The sequence below is a fragment of the Rhinolophus sinicus genome, chromosome 2 (assembly GCF_057876585.1).
Source record: "Rhinolophus sinicus isolate RSI-liver-muscle chromosome 2, RSI-T2T, whole genome shotgun sequence".
Classification (NCBI taxonomy): Eukaryota; Metazoa; Chordata; class Mammalia; order Chiroptera; family Rhinolophidae; genus Rhinolophus; species Rhinolophus sinicus.
In genome coordinates, this window is record NC_142502.1 from 160,963,120 (window position 1) to 160,979,828 (window position 16,709).

Sequence of the window (16,709 nt, forward strand, 5' to 3'; positions counted from 1 at the left end):
AGAGCAAACCTTACCCAAAGCTAGCAGAAGGAAGGAAATAATAAAGATTAGAGTGGAGATAAGCAAAATAGAGAATAGAAAAACAATACAGAGAATCAATGAAACCAAAAGTTGGTTTTTTAAAAAAGATCAACAAAATGGACAGTTTTGGCTATAGTAATTAAGAAAAAAAAGAAAGTTTCGACATAGTATTTGAAGTCCTAGCCAGAGCAGTCAGGCAAGAGAAAGACATAAAAGGCATCCAAATTGGGAATGAAGAAGTTAAATTGTCACTTTCTGCAGATGACATGAAGCTATATATAGAAAACCCTAAAAACCTCACCAAAAAGCTATTAGAAACAATAAATGAATACAGTAAAGTTGCCAGCTACAAAATCAATGTACAACAGTCCATTGAATTCCTATATACTGACAATGAAATCTCAGAAAAATAAATAAAGAAAAATTCCTTTTGCAATTGCAGCAAAAAGAATAAAATACCTAGGAATAAACTTAACCAAGGATGTGAAAGATTTGTATTCTGAAAACTATAAGACATTTTTAAAAGAAATTGAAGAAGACACAAAGAAATGGGAAGACATTCCGTGTTCATGGATTGGAAGATCAACATAGTTAAAATGGCCATATTACCCAACAATATACAGATTTAATGCAATCCCCATCAAAATCCCAATGGCATTTTTTAAAGAAATAGAACAAAAAATGATCAGATTTGTATGGAACCACGAAAGACCCCAAGTAGCCAAAGCAATCCTAAGAAAAAAGAACAATGCTGGAGGTATCACACTCCCTGACTTCAGCTACAGGGCAACAATGCAGGGCAACAATAATCAAAACAGTTGGTATTGGCAGAAAAACAGATACACAGATCAAAGGAATAGAATTGAGAAAAAGGAAAAAAAAAAAAAGAAGGCGTAAATAACTAAAATCAGAAATGAAAGTAGAGACATTTCTACTGACCTTACAGAAATAAAAAGGATTATAAGACAATGCTATGAACAATTATATTATATTGTATTTCCAATAAATTAAACAACCTAGATGAGATGGACAAATTCCTAGAAACATACAATTACTGAGTCGAGAAGAAAGAAAATTTGAACAGATCTATAACAAGAGATAGAGTCAGTAATCAAAAGCCTCTCGTGGCTTCACTGGTGAATTCTACCAAATGTTTAAAGAATTAACACCAATCCTTCTCGAACTCTTGGAGAGGAGGGACATTTTCCTAACTCATTCTATGAGGCTTAACATCACCCTGATACCAAAGCCAGACAAAGACTCCACAAGAAATGAAAACTGTAGGCCAGTATCCCTTATAAATATAGATGCAAAAATTCTTAACAACATACTAGCAACCATATCCAAAGCACATTAAAAGTATTATACACCTTGACTGAGTAAGTGGTTCCACATAAGAAAAAATAGTCAATGTAATGTACTACATTAGAACAAAGGGGAAAAAAAACAAAACACATATGATAATCTCAGTTGATTTAGAGAAAACACTGACAAAATTCAGTACCCTTTAATGATTAAATGGACACTCAGCAAACTAGGAATAGAAGGGAACTTCCTCAATATCATAAAGAACATTCATGAAAAACCCACAGCCAATACCATGGTCATTCGACAAAGCCTTTGTCCTAGGATCAGGAACGGATGCTCACTTTACTCAGAGCTCTACCCCATTGTAGTGAACGTTTTAGTCAGAACAGTTAGGCCAGAGAAAGAAAAGATGCCCAAATTTGAATAGAAGAAACAAGAGGTGTTAATGAAGAGCAGAGGTGTTAATGAAGTGACAAAAACTTCGTTTGCTTGCTCTAGGAATTTCACAGGGTCATAATAACTTGTGAGTTAAGATTAAATAAAAAAAACTCACATCCTGAGTTACACTGAGTAACATTCCTCAAATTAAGTAAGCATAGGAATGTTTTCAGTTATTATCAGGGCTTATTTCGTTACATGTTAAATGTTCTTCACATTCTGCTATGAAACCCATTCTTCCCACAGTTGTTTAGTCTTGATCTTAGAGTTAAATGAATGCAGTGACTGCCATTATTCTTTTGTGATAGTTTCTCTGTTCATTTCTTGGTTGGCTGAAATTGTCTTTCTTTGAGAACAGTGGGGGAAATGTAGTTCTTAATTTCTTGCACATTCAAAAATGTTTATGTTGCTGTTATACTTGATACTGGAGTATGATTCTGATATGTAGTTTTTCATCACACTTTCTTTCCCTGAGGATTTTGTAAGCCTTGCTTTGCTGTCTTCTAGCATTACATGATGCTGTGGTGAAGAGTAAAGCCAGCCTAGTTTTCTCCACTTTCTAGATGAATTGAGTTTTTTGCCTAAATGGCCAAAAGCGTTTTTGATCTTTGACACCCAGTAATTCTGTTAGGCTATGGCATATTGATTATTCAGTGTCAGTTCAACCAAGATGTGGTAGGACTTTGGATTTTAAGTCAAGGAGTTTTATGAAGATTTTTTTTTTTAAAGGTGTATTCCTAAATGTATTTATTTTTGTTTATTAAAAAAAATACTTTAGATGTCTGTTATGTAACATACAACCTTTTGGAAGAGGATGAAGTGGTTTTAAACAAATTTTCAAAAAAATGTTTCCTATTTGGAAGACTAATAGTTATTGTTTTATCATTTTAGGAAATTAATGGGAAAATTACTCTTTTATGCTATTATGGGTAAAGTACAAAGTGTGAATTTTTGTACTAATTTTCTATAAATTTTGCCAAATAACTTAAAAATGTTGATTTCCTTTTCCTTTTATTCACTTAATCTTTTTTTTATTATAGGTCAAGGCCAAACAGTGTATCAGCTGAGTCACGATATTGATGTTAGACGTTTCCAAACCCTAATGGAATGTTTTACCAGCACTTTTGAAACAGTGAAAAATTTAGCATTTGATCTTCTAATGAAGTTGCCAAAACCAGTTGTGCAATTTCAGGTATGTGGACTTTTCCTGTGTAAATAAATGTGTGTGCATGAAAACTTGCTACTTAAGCAGCAGATGGAACAATCTGTGGGCTGTCCAAGGTCTTTGCATCTGCCTTCTTACACCTTCTACTGTTTCAGTTACCTTTAATACCTCCACTGTTGTGGGGTGGTGGGATGGAGGTCATAGGGATGGGTGATGGGGAGGGAGGAAACATTGTAAGAGAAGGCAAAGTCCAAATCAGTGAGCTTTGTTTTCTTTATCGTTTTGCAAAAAAGAGAGCTGTAGGAAGCAGTAGGTTTTATTGTTTACAAGATTATCGGTAGATTTCAGTTAACTGTGGCCGCTCCAGTTTCCTTGGATATGTTAATATTTGATCAAAACACATCACTTACAGTAACTTGAGTTTTTTGAGATAATCTCCCTGCTTAGTAGACTGGGAAGTTGAGTGTAAGTGACGTAGAAAACATGTTTCTGATCTTCCAGCAAGCAATAGCTAAACTGAGACTGAAACTCAGAATACTTGAGGTTAACAGCTGTTTGCTGCCTAGGCGGTCTACTCCATCCCCAGCTCCCACTCTCTTCCTGATCCCTTGGGGTGGGAACCAAAGATGGGCTGGGGGTGGGGGGCGGAACGGCACAGCATGGGGATGGGTCTGCAGTGAACTCCTCAACCCAGGCCTTGGGCTCTGCCCTTCAGGCATATTCTAGGGCTGTGAGGTCACCAGCAGCTATGGGGTTGCTTGCTCTAGAGCTTTGCTATGGTTTTCTCGTAGAGCTGTCTAGAGTCCAAGGGCGCCTATAGGGGCTGCAACTGAGCTGTGGTCTGGGCTCCGGCTATGAGGCTCTATTTAGGGCATGACAGTTGGCAGATGCAGGGGGAGTTTGTAGGAGCACATGTCAGAGAGCACAGGGTGTCTGTTTCATGGCTTCTGGACGGAATTGCAAGATCTCAGAGCATCTTTTCTATCTTGGGTCCATATTGGACTTGCTCTCCAGTGTCTACCTATCCTGTGGTCTTTCCAGTGCCCTGGTGAGCAGAAGCTTCTTTGGTGCTTCGACTTGCAACTTTTATATCATGTAGTTTTTAAAGAAGAGACTCTCTCATTCTATTTCCTTTCTTCTCTCCCACACCTCCCTTCTCCCTTGCCCCTTACCTTTCATCACACTGTAGCCTTATCTCATATATATATATATATATATATACACACACACACATATATAATATGTATTGTATATATAATACATATATGTACATACATATATATACATACATACATACATACATATACATATATATATATATATATATATATATATATATATATATATATGTAAAACTATGCCTCATTCCTGACAAATATTTTGAGAGTATATGGAGTGGGGAAGGTATATTATAGCACCTATATGAAAGACCTTGTCCTTACATGAACTATGAAGGATCTGTATCTCCTATAATTTGATAAACAGGTGCTTGGTATGTAGACATTAACTAGAATTCAGGAAATGAATAGCACATACAGCTTGTTGTACGATTTTGGTGATTATATTGTCTGGTCTGGCTTGCATATTAGTAAAATGATCATAGGAATAGGCATTCAAGGTTTTAAAGTATTAATTACATATTTCCAAAGTCTTTCTTTGGGTATACCTTATATTAACACATAATTAATTTTTTAGTATAGTTAACTTTAAAACATTTTTGAATGCTAACCTAGTCTCTCTAAGGACCTGTGTATATATTTTTTGATGGCATATCTTTCTAGTATATGACTTTATCATTTACCTCATCTATTGCTCTCCTTTCTTGTGGAGCTACATATCCAAGGCTTTTATATTATTTTTTGATTGACCTCAGATGACAGAACAAAGATATTTTAGATTCCTAAGGCTATATATTGTGTTTCTTACTAGTTGATTAGTTAAGGAATTCAGGGACTTAGCTGTCAGTTACAAAAAAAAATGACTTAGTTGCTTAGTTGGTTCTTTGTAATATTTATTTAGATTTGAGCTTTTGGCTACTTTTGTAAGATTTTTAGGTGATAGAAAATTAAATATCAAATGGCAAAGAATTTATATTGAAATAAACTGATATTTGAATTAGTATATTTGACATCTATTATTTTGAAATTTTAAGACATCATTCAATATTAGTGTACCTATAATGAAATTCAAAATTAAGTTTATAATGACTTTTTCCTTCTATTAGACGGTTACGGAATAATCCGAGTCAAACCAATATTATAGAGCAGTGACACCATGAGTTGCAGCTTGGTGCACATGTGTCTTGTCAGCCATGGAATTGGAACTAGGACTGATAACCCCTGCCCTCAGCCCAGTGCCTATTTTCATGCCTATTACGGTGAACTGTCCTTTTTGTTCTGTCACTTTAGGAGGGGCTATGTAAGTGGATGAGTATATGAGATTTAGGTGTGGGAGCTCTGCAGAATTTCTCAGAGCTTATCTGATCACTTTATTTTCCATGCATATGCATGGAACTCCGCCAGAAACAGCCTGCTGGATTTATATTTTTGTGTGGATTTGTATTTTTCTCCTTGGAACTAGTTCTATGGGAAGGGGAAGGGAGAAGGGCAGGAATGTGATGCCCAGGTAAAACAACCCTGAATATACAAAAGAACTCAGGTCTATATACAAATAACAAAGATGATCTGGCTATAGTCATAGCAGAATTTCTACAGGAAAAAGTACACTTTTGCTGAAGAAAGAGGTACTCTTCTTAAAAAGCTTTATCAGTGTTGGTTCCCAACTGATTATTTTCAAGACCCTCATCACTAGAACTGATTCATAATAATCATTAATTACTATAATCAAAACTATCCTATATTCAGGGAGAACAGGAATTAATGTTCATATTGAGTTACAGTTATGTGGCAGGTTCTGTTTTTAAATGTGTATTATTCCTTCGCATTAAAGAAATATTTGAGTGACAATTACTGAGTCTGTGCTTTATTCTAGGATTCAGAGAAACTGCAAGGCTTATTCCAGGCAGCACTGGCACTCAGCACCAGCACCAAACCATACGACTGTGTAACAGCTTCCTACATGATGAACTTCTTAATCTGGCAGAACGCTCTGCCGTCATCACTGTCTGCCTACTTAAAAGCTCATCAGGTTGCATGCAGCGATGGAGATAAGTTTGCTGCTGTGGTGGAAAGTAACACGTTAATTGGTTTGTATTGAGTAAATGACCTTTTGCTCTTGTTATCAAAACCAGTATCTTACGCTCTCACTATTCATTTGGTGAGAATATCTAAATGGTTAAACATTTCTTTGTGGTTTTTTATTTGAGTTTACCAGCACAGTAGTTTACCAGTACGTAAGACTGCCATGAGTTTCTCTTATGCAAATAAATAGTTTACTCAGCTATAACACTTGTTTTTAAACAGATGATTCATGATTAATAAGATGATCCATAAATGTACGTTAATAAAGCTCTTGCTGACCTCTTTCTCTACTGAAAATGTACTTTTTTTCTGTGGAAACTACCGTGACTATAGGCAGATCATCTTGGTTATTTCTGTTAAGAACGGAGAGTTCCTTTGTCAGGGTTTATGTTTTGACTGGCTGTTATACTCCTACCTTTTCACTTTCCACACCGCCAGTTCCAAAACTTAGGGTCTGAGTTGGTTTAGATATAGTGACTTTAAACAAATGTTTGTTGGGGATTCGTGTACTTCATTTTGTGCTAGTAAATCTTCATTTTGGAATTGTACTGGAAATAAGGACAGATAGGGATTTTCATTTTTTTTAAAAGAAGTCAGATGTAGAGTTTTCTTTTTAAGGTGGTAGAAAAAAGCCACAAAAAAAGAGAACTAATAGTGGGAGAAAATTAGGACGCCATAGGTAATTCTGGTGGGAATGTGGCCATGGATCTGGGGATGGAGAGATGACAGTACCATGGAAGGTGACACTAGCCCACTCTAATTGCTTTAGGGCTGGGTTTGAAAGGAGGCTCTGATAAGATGGTATTAGGAAGAGGTCTGCAGTTGGGGTGAACTGGAGAGTTCACGCTTCACGTAAAGGCTTTCAAATTCAAGATATTTTAAAACTATGAAATATTTCAAACATACAAAGAATAGTTAAATATATATATAGGATATAAATAGTAATAATATAAACATTTAACGAATTTTGTTCCCAAGGGAGGTGATAACATCTAGCTTAAGAGATATAATAGCAGCTGTACCTTTTAAAGGCTCTCCTTTATCCTAGCTTCCTCTCCCCACCATGTAATTACTGTCTTATGTTTTATATTAATCTTTCATCTTGTTTTTAACCCAGATTTTACCACCTGTGTATATATCATTAAACAATATATGATTTGCTTTTACATGATTGTGGAATTTTGTATAAATAGTACTGTATATATGGTACAAATTTACTACAATTAATGCATTTTCCTGTTGCTGGACTTCTTTTTTCTAAATTAATAATGCTGATGTGAACATTCTCATATAGATCTTCTAATGCATATGTCTAAGGGTTTATAGTAAATAAAAAAGTAGAGTAGCCTAGTCATAAGGTATGTGCATCTTCACTTTTACTAGGTGTTGCCAAGTAGATTATATATATACCACACACAACACCCACACACACACACACGTATATTTTTTATTTTTATTGGGGAATATTGGGGAACAGTGTCTTTTTCCAGTTCCAAGTCATTGTCCTTCAATCTAGTGGAGGGCACAGCTCAGCTCCAAGTCCAGTCACCGTTTTCAATCTTTAGTTGCAGGGGGCGCAGCCCACCATCCCATGGCAGGAATTGAACCAGCATTCTTGTTGTTGAGAGCTCGCGCTCTAACCAACTGAGCCATTGGGCCTCTCTACCAAGTCAATTTTCAAATTAGACTTCCACCAATAAATTTTGAGTTGTGGTACATGATATCATCACCATAACTTGTATTGTCAGATTTTGAAAATTTGCAGAATATGAAATGGTATCTCATTGTGATTTTTCTTGCATTTTTCTGATTGCTAATGTAATTGAGCATCTTTTTACATGTTTCTAAGCTCCTGACTTTTCTCCTTCTGTGAACTGCTTGTTCATGTCCTTTGTTCAGTTTTCTATGGTGTTGTTTGTCTTTTTCCTGTTGATTTGTAGGAGTTCTTGATATGTTCCTAATGTTAATAATTTACTAGTTATACACAATTCTAAAATTTAAAATATAACCTTCTCCTTTTGAGTAGAGAGGGAAAACATCTGCTGTGCTGGGATCATTGATTATCCACATGTAAGCACTAAAATGGTGAAACTCTTAGAAGAAAACATGGGTATAAATTTTTGTGATCTTGAGTTAGGTAATGATTTGTTAGATATGCTACCCAAAATATAAGCAACAAAGAAAATAGATAAATTGGATTTCTTCAAACTTTTGAAACTTTTGTTGTGTCAAGGACACAATCAAGAAAGTGAAAAAAACCATCTGCAGAATGAGAAAAATACTTGCAAATGCTTTGTCTGATAAGGGACTTAAATCAAGAATATATAAAGAATTTTTGCAGCTCACTAGTGAAAGGATGTAAAAAAATTTAAAAATGGACAAAGAATCTGAATATACAAAACAAAATATGAACAATAAGCACATGAAAAAATGCTCAAGATCATTAGCCATTAGGGAAATGCAAATTAAAATCACAATGAGGAAGCATGTCACACCCAGTAGAATGGCTATAATAAAAAAAATAGTAGCACGTGTTGACTAGGACGTGGAGAAAATCAATCCCTCATACACTGGGTAGGAATGTAAAATGGTACAGCTACGTCGGAAAACCATCTGGCAGTTCCTCAAAAGATTACACATCGTTATGTGACTCCTCAGTTCTATACTTATGCATTGTCTTAGTCAGCTCAGGCTCCTATAACAAGATACCATAGACTGGGTGTCTTAAAAAACAGACATTTGTTTCTCTCATTTGTGGAGGCTGGAAGTTCAGAATTAAAGTGCTGATTCAGTTTCTGGTGTGGACTCTCTTCCTTGCTTGCAGACCGGAGCCTTCTTGCTCTGTGCTCATATGTCTCTCTTCCTCTTCTTATAAGGACACTATTCCCTTTATGGGGGTCCCCCATTCATGACCTTATCAAAACCTAATTACTTCCTAAAGGCCCTACCTCAAAATGTCATCAAATTGGGGATTAGGGCTTCCACACATATTTGAGGGGGACACATTCAGTCAGTCCGTAATGGACATATATTTAAGAGAAATGCAAACTATGTCCAAACAAAGTTGTACACGAATGTCCATCGCAGCATTATTTATAATAGCTAAAAGGTGGAAACAACTCAGATGTCTATGAATTGATGAATTGATAAACTGTAGTATATCCATCCATACAATGGACTATTATTCAGCTATAAAAAAAAGAATGAAATATAGATACATGCTATAACATGGATGAACTTTGAAAACATTATGCTGGGTGAAAGAAGCCACATATTATATGATTCCATTCATATGATATGTCCAGAATAGGCAAATGCATAGAGACAGAAAATAGATCAGTGGTTGCCTAAGGCTGGGGAAGGTGACAGGTGCAGGGAGGGGAGTGACTGCTGATGGATGAGGGTTTTTAGAGGGGGGAGGATGAAAAGGTTCTAAAATTGTGGTGATGATTGCATATATCTGTAAATATACTAAAAACCATTGACTTGTATACTTGAAATGTACAAATTATGTGGTACATGAATTATATCTCAGTAGAACCACTATTTAAATATAAAAATGGTACTTGGGCCTAGGGGTCTGATACCCCAGATAGAGGATGTCTAGGAGGAATGATTCAGAGTGAATGCTTTAAGTGGATCCAGGAAGTTAGGAAAAGATTCAGCTCTACCTCATTGTACAAGAATAATAGGCCGGATAACCCTGAAAGTTCTGTTTTTTAAAATTCAAAACCTCTAGTATAAAGTTCTATTGAGTTGGATGTTTTCCTGGGAACTGTTTTGCTGTTCAGTAATTTATAAGTGTGTTTTTAAACTGGCATTTAAACTGTTTTTTTTGTTTGCTTTTTCTAGTTATCAAATGCTTGTTGGAAAATCTTGAGGAAGAAGTATGTCAGGCTGAAAATTCTCTGCTCCAGGCAGCCGCGTCCTTTCCAGTGTATGGGCGAGTCCACTGTATAACCAGGGCCTTGCAGAGGTTACCACTCAAGTAAGTGTGTCTGCAGCTACTTCCTGAACACGCATTTCTAGGCTTTCAGCTCCTGCTGGAATATGTCCTGAGAAAGGAATGTGTGGCCTTCAAGATAATTAAAAATAGATTAAAAGAAGTGCATACATATACATATTATATATCGTCTTAAATATTTCGTAGATTGCACAAGTTTGAAACCCAAATTCTCCCAACTCCTTCATGCCCATCTAAAAAAATGGGATTTTTGCTTTTAGTATAAATTTCCCTTACGCTCTCTTGCAGCAGCCTGCAGTTGGTGAGTGAGTGGAAACCTGTGGTGGAGAAGCTCCTTTCGATGTCCTACAGGCTTTCTGCTGTGGTATCTCCAGTCATTCAGAGCTCATCCCCAGAAGGCCTCATCCCAATGGACACTGATTCAGGTCAGCAAACAAAGAAAGGTAGAATCAACAGATTTTCCTCTCCTTTTAATTTTTTTCCCTAGTCATTTCTTTGGAGAGCTAAAAATTCTAAATTGGGGAGAAAAATTATTGGTAGTGATATTTCTACCTTTTTAGTAATATTTGTAACTATTAAAAAATAACTCAAATCAATAAATAAATAACCAGGTGATCAAGCCACTTCCTCCCCTGGGGTAAGTTGGGTTTTATAATATTGTCGTTTCAGAACACACCTACCGGGTAATTGCTGGGACTGGGAGAGCTGGCAGTATAAATTCGAGAGGTGGGCAACTGATGGGATTCCATCAGAGAAGGCAACTTGCTAGGAATCTGAAATGGGCGAAGACCAATGGACATACAAAGACCATTTAATTAAAAAATAATAATAATAGGAAGAGATACCCAAAACGCCCCAAATTGATCTCATGAACTTTAATCTGCCTTTTCCCTCCCAACCCCTGCATCTTTACCAAAGACCTATTCATGCAAGTCAGGAGCCTAGGGCTGCTTGACCCCTTTTGCGCCTTGTATCTAGCCTATGTCTACGTTCTTTCACGTTACCCTTAAATATATTTCAGATCTCTTTTCGTTTTACCTGCATCTTCTTACATTACTCCAGGCTTTTATCTTCTCTTGTTAGGACTACTCCAGGAGCTTGTCAACTGGTTTCCCCACATCTATTCTTATCTCCTTTTTGATACATCCAAAGCAATCTTTTCTAACCATATAATTCATCATGTTACACATAATCTTTACTTGACCCTTGTGCTATGCCCCTCCCCCCCTTATTTGAAATACTTTAGTGATCTCAGACCAGGTCTTGTATTAATAGTAGTTTGGCTCCTGCTACCTTGCCAGTCTAATCTCTTAACACTTTCCCCTTCCCATAGAGTGCCCCTTCATGGAGTTGGTACAGTTTAACGGGGATCACATCCATTTTTCCCTCCCTTTGCTTATCACTGTGCCTGGTAGAAGTAGGTACACAATAAATACTTGTTGTAATGAATAAATCAATGAATGAATAATTTCTGAAAGGGTGGGAACTAAACTCAGTGCCTGGGATGCCTTAGGTGGCTTATACATATTGGTACTCGAATGGGCCAGAAGGTATTGGCTGTTAGCACCTAGAAAATCACAAAATAAATTTACATTTGGTGTTGAAATAAAGTTTGTGAGTGCATTTTGGAGTCCAAGGGCGAGGCTTGTATTAAAAACACTCGGAATATATCATAAACACACACTGCCTCCCACAAGGCAATATCTTGGGCTGATAATTAAAGTAACCTGGAGGTGTATAGTTGCATAGAAAATGTTAGGTTGTGTTCTTTACTAAAAATGAGTTGGAAGATGAGTGATGGTTCACGATACTAAGGCATAGTTATTTATTTATTTTGATTGATAGTCTGAAAACAAAATTTGATGCTTTAGTTTTCCTATTAGTGCATGGGAATAAGGAATACCTCATCTTACAGGTAATATTTGGATCAGGCAAATACCAGTATATTCTGGATGAGAAATCTTGAATATTTTTTACCTGTTGTGGGTAGGGCCTGCAGAGTACGCTAAAATTATGTTTGTTATTCACGTGTTCAAGTCTGTTGGTCTCAAAAACTGCCGATGGCCCTCCGGCTTTTCCTTAATTTTGCCTTTTCTTTTTTCCTCTGGTTTTCTCCATTTTCCCTGTTTCTTTCCCACGTTACTGCCCTGCACTCTGAGTTTATTGAAAAAAGTCTGCCTCGAAAGCCATAAAAATGAATGGCAGGGTTCTTAAAATTTTACTCTGATCATCCTTCTTTTTTCTTAGTCTTTCCCTGGTTTCTTTTTGGGCCAGTGTTACTTTTTCATGGCTGTCAAAATTTGTTTTTGGCAAAATTTCATGGAAGCCACAAGTGATCATAAGATATTGGCCAGTTCATCATGATAGCAGTTTGGGTTTTGTATTTTCCATAATACGTAAACTATAAGTATATATAATAGGTATACAGTAAATACCTGTTCTCTGGTTTGTTCATTGGTTTCAGATGATTACCCGTTGTTATTTTCTTTAAAACTCTGAGCCTGGCTAGCTCTTCATTACCTAGTCATCTATTCATTGCTTCAGCCCATGTTACTGAACCTCTGCCACCAGCCAGCTTCTGTTCCAGACACTGGCAATTCAGCAGTGAACAGACAAAGTGTTGCATTCATGGAGCTTACATTTCCTGATCCAGTGAGTGCTTAGGGAATAAAAATGAAGTTTAATGTAACACTAGGGCTGTAAATCATACTTAGAAAGCAGTATATTACATAATGCATTTCAGAGTCACATACAGGATCTTTATGATATTCCTGGGCTATAGAAAATTGTTTTTGTTGTTGGCCAGGTTTGTATCTTTTTAACTTTCTTTCTTTAAACCTTGATAATTTATGTTGTAGATAGAGAAACATGTTGAAACAGGATTTATAAAAGTGTATTGCTCTTTTCTTACGTGATTGAGCACTGTATTTGAGGTTCTTAGACAACAATAAGACAAGCAGTGTAAATGGGATGGCAGCCTTTGTCCTGTGGACGGTTTCTGTTGTGTTTTTTTGTCCTTTCTTCAACCTACTTAAAATATTTGCCACATTTTAAAAGTACACTCAAGTGTCATGAAGATCTTATACAAATAATCTTCACATTATCCACCCTGTGAGTCCTTTCTAATGGAAGTGATTATCAAGTATTGAAAATTACAAAATTTTTGAGGGCAAATACCCCCAAGGGAAGTCGGCCTGTGGCGTGAAACAGGGGTTTTACGTACTCTAGTCTCTCTCCTTCAGAATCAGCAAGCCGCTTACAGACAATTCTGAATGAGATTCAGCCACGAGACACTAATGATTACTTCAATCAAGCCAAAATATTGAAAGAACGTGACAGCTTTGACTTGGAGGACTTGAATACCAGTGTGCCGAATATTGATACTTCTGCAGAAATCAAAGGTAACATATCAAATCAGTGCTTTACAATCAGTCTTTAAGTGAAAAAAAAAAAAAAAAAGTACAAAGTGCCCTTTTAACATGGTAAACCAGGGGTTGCAGATGTGTACAGACCATTTTTAGAAAATAAAGTCTTCTTTTGAGCTTATAAATGAATTATTTTAGGGAATGAGTTTATAAGAGTTTTTACCAGAAAATGGTGTGCCTCAGTGCAGCATATAAGGTGCTAACAACAAAAAGCCTTTGAGTGCTAAAACCTGTCTTGACAGCCAGGTGATGTAAGAGCAGTGATGCCCGCTGAACTGGGTTTGGGCAGCAGTATGGTTCATTGTTGTCTGCTGTGAGAGTCCATACAGTCAAGCAGCCTCTTAAAGGAAACAAACCATATTAGTCAGGAAAATGTGAGCCTGTGTGTTGTAGCAAGCCTCCAGAATTTGAGTTCTTAACTGCTTATTTTCTCATTAGTTATATTATAATTTTCTGTAAGGCTACAGAAAGTCATCGGAAGCAGTATCTTAGAAATGTATTACATATTCCGCATTCTCCACTAGATGGGGGTATTGTCTTGTAAAAATTTCTGTTTTTCTTTTAAATTACACAAAATAGCATAAGTATATGCTTATAATAGTTTCAAACAAATCAGAGGTAAATATGAATTAAAAATAAAGTCCTCTTTCATTTCCTCCCCAACCCCACTCTCCCTTTTGAGTGTATATCCTTTTAGACCTGTGCTGTATATTTATGTGTACATACATTTATTCTTTAAGTTTGGTGGGCTTTTAAAAAACACAAGTGGGATTGCATTATAAATATTGTTTTGTTTACCTACCTTTTAAATTTAATCATTTGTCTTGGGTTTTATTTTGTTGTGTGTTTTTTTTAATGTCAGTACTAAAATATTTGTAAAACTAGAAAAAGAGTAAGGATAATTATAGCTTATTGGCCCTGGAATTTAAATATATTTTTAAAGAGAATTTGTATTTTCCTTTGACTTTCAATGTCCTATCTTACTCTTTTTACCGATATAACAGCCACCCTCCCCAAAATAAGTAATGAAGTATATTTGTTATAGTCATGTTTTATGGATGACTGAGTTTAGCGGAGAGAGTTTATTTATTTCACTAATTTCCAAAGGTTAGACTTAAGTTTTGAGACACTATTGCATTTTGTTTTTTAATTTATTTTGAAAATAGTATATTAAAAAAATACTGAGCATGATTCCTGCTCGTAGCACATGCTCGACAAATGTTAGTTATTCTCTCCTAAGTAAATATAGCTTAGGACAAATTGGTTTGTTCAAGCAGATTATTCTTGGGGAAATTATGAATAAGCTTGTTCTAAGAAACCTGGGTTGTGAGCTGTCAGTGTTGCAAAAGATTTTTTTTTTTCAAGGTAAAGAAGGAAAAACATGTGATGTAACTGCTCAGATGGTGCTGGTATGCTGTTGGAGAAGTATGAAGGAAGTTGCTTTACTTTTAGGCACACTATGCCAGCTTCTGCCTATGCAGCCTGTGCCAGAATCTCCTGATGGATTATTGACAGTGGAGCAGGTAGGGTAGATGTTTATTTCACCCGGTATAATTTCTGGTCAAAGCACAGAACACAAACTTTTATTGGTAACTCAACTTTTAAAAGAAGAGTTTTGAATATTTGTTGAATAAAATCATTCAGCTATCAACTGAAGAAAGTTTATGATAGTTTAAGAATTAAATACTTAACATACATACATTTAATCTATGTATTAAATGCAATACATTTCAAAAGTATGGCATTTTTAGAAACATCTTTATTTTTCTAAGTTATATAAATAACTTTAGATTTTTACCTCACTTTTAACTTCATTGTCATTTTTATTTTAATTAACATATAAATTAAAATTTTAAATTTCAATGAAATTGTCTAACTTAGTAAAACTCCACAAACCTCTTCAATTTTGCAAAGGAAAATAGTAATATATTGGTTGATTATGGATCTCTTGTTTCCCACTACATTGATAATAAAGTTGTAGTCACTTTGGTTTGTTGGCTGACGTTTATTTTAAGACCACAAAGTTAGTTCACCATCTGGGACTGTTCAAGTGACCTGAGTGCAGTGTTTACAAGAAATTAGCTTACCACAAGCATTTCATTTGGAAATATTTTAGATTTATTAGATTTCTGTTTTTAATTGATTCTCAGTTCCTCTCCATATGGTTTCAACAAATTCATTTCCCACCATTTTCCAGCAAAGATACATAGCATGTACTTTCATTTTTAACCTTTTTCAAATAAAGATAATTTTTCCCTGAGGGTGTTACCACGTTAAAGAACAAAACAAACATTGTAGTATGCTAATGCTGACTGTGTCTTTAATAACCATGTGACGAGTTCCATGGAAATAATGCTAATATTTTTATTCTCACACTCTCTCTGGTTCATGTGCTTGCATCTGGTTAACAGCTGGGCTTGTGATGTTGCAAGGCCCCTGAGATGGAGACCGGCAAAGCGGAACAGGATTCTGCCAGTATCATTATGTTCCTTGTTCCTTATTCTCTTCCAAATCAAATAGGCGTTAGTGTCTTAACGTTACTTGCAGTCATTGCTGGTGACTGACTGCAGTGCCAATGCCAACATCTTTGCTGAGGAATCCAGCTATGATTAATGGTGACTTCACTGATGTTCACCATCTTCCCAAGCAGTAAACATGTGCTGGAGTCCCTTAGCTTCTCAACTTTTCAAGGACAAATTAAAACATCTAATTTTGGGGGGTTTGTTGGATAGTGTTTAAAAAAAAAAAAAAAAAGGAAGGGAAACATATTTTGTAACTGAGAAAGACCTGAAGCTTCCTATGAAAATGATTTTGCCTTGCCACCTTTTACAGAGTACCCAGATCTTAAGAATTTAACTTATGTGGGATCACCATGTTAATATTGGGAATGAACGTCAAATGAAAGATGTCTGTAGAAGAACGACAGTGACGATAACAAAGAGAGGCTCTTAGAACCCAAAGAACCATTCTAATGACCTGTTTTGAATTAAAAATAGCATCCTGTTTTTCTATATAATAGTTGTTTCTATTCTAATGAGGTTCAGTCCTTTTTCCATGTTGCCATTCATGTGGTGACATATATAGGTTTGAGAAGAAATTAACCACTGAATGAATGATCAACAGTGACAGTACTGTTCTGACATGGAAACCCTGCCTTCTGTGGAAAACTTTACTCTTGATCATGCTGA

At 35.9% G+C, this 16,709-nt stretch overlaps 1 protein-coding gene across 3 annotated transcripts in view; it reads left to right on the forward strand.

Annotated features, from left to right (window-relative positions):
- The window catches only part of THADA (THADA armadillo repeat containing), a 294,124-nt gene that overhangs the window by 25,739 nt on the left and 251,676 nt on the right, over positions 1-16,709 (forward strand). For 2 of the 3 annotated variants that reach the window (XM_088796191.1, XM_088796192.1), the window contains exons 16-21: positions 2,808-2,959; positions 5,924-6,137; positions 9,985-10,120; positions 10,385-10,539; positions 13,339-13,497; positions 14,887-15,044. In XM_088796191.1, the coding sequence (XP_088652317.1) occupies positions 2,808-2,959; positions 5,924-6,137; positions 9,985-10,120; positions 10,385-10,539; positions 13,339-13,497; positions 14,887-15,044 (974 nt within the window). The remainder of the gene's footprint in view (positions 1-2,807; positions 2,960-5,923; positions 6,138-9,984; positions 10,121-10,384; positions 10,540-13,338; positions 13,498-14,886; positions 15,045-16,709) is intronic. The other variant, XM_019748640.3, reaches the window with a different exon arrangement.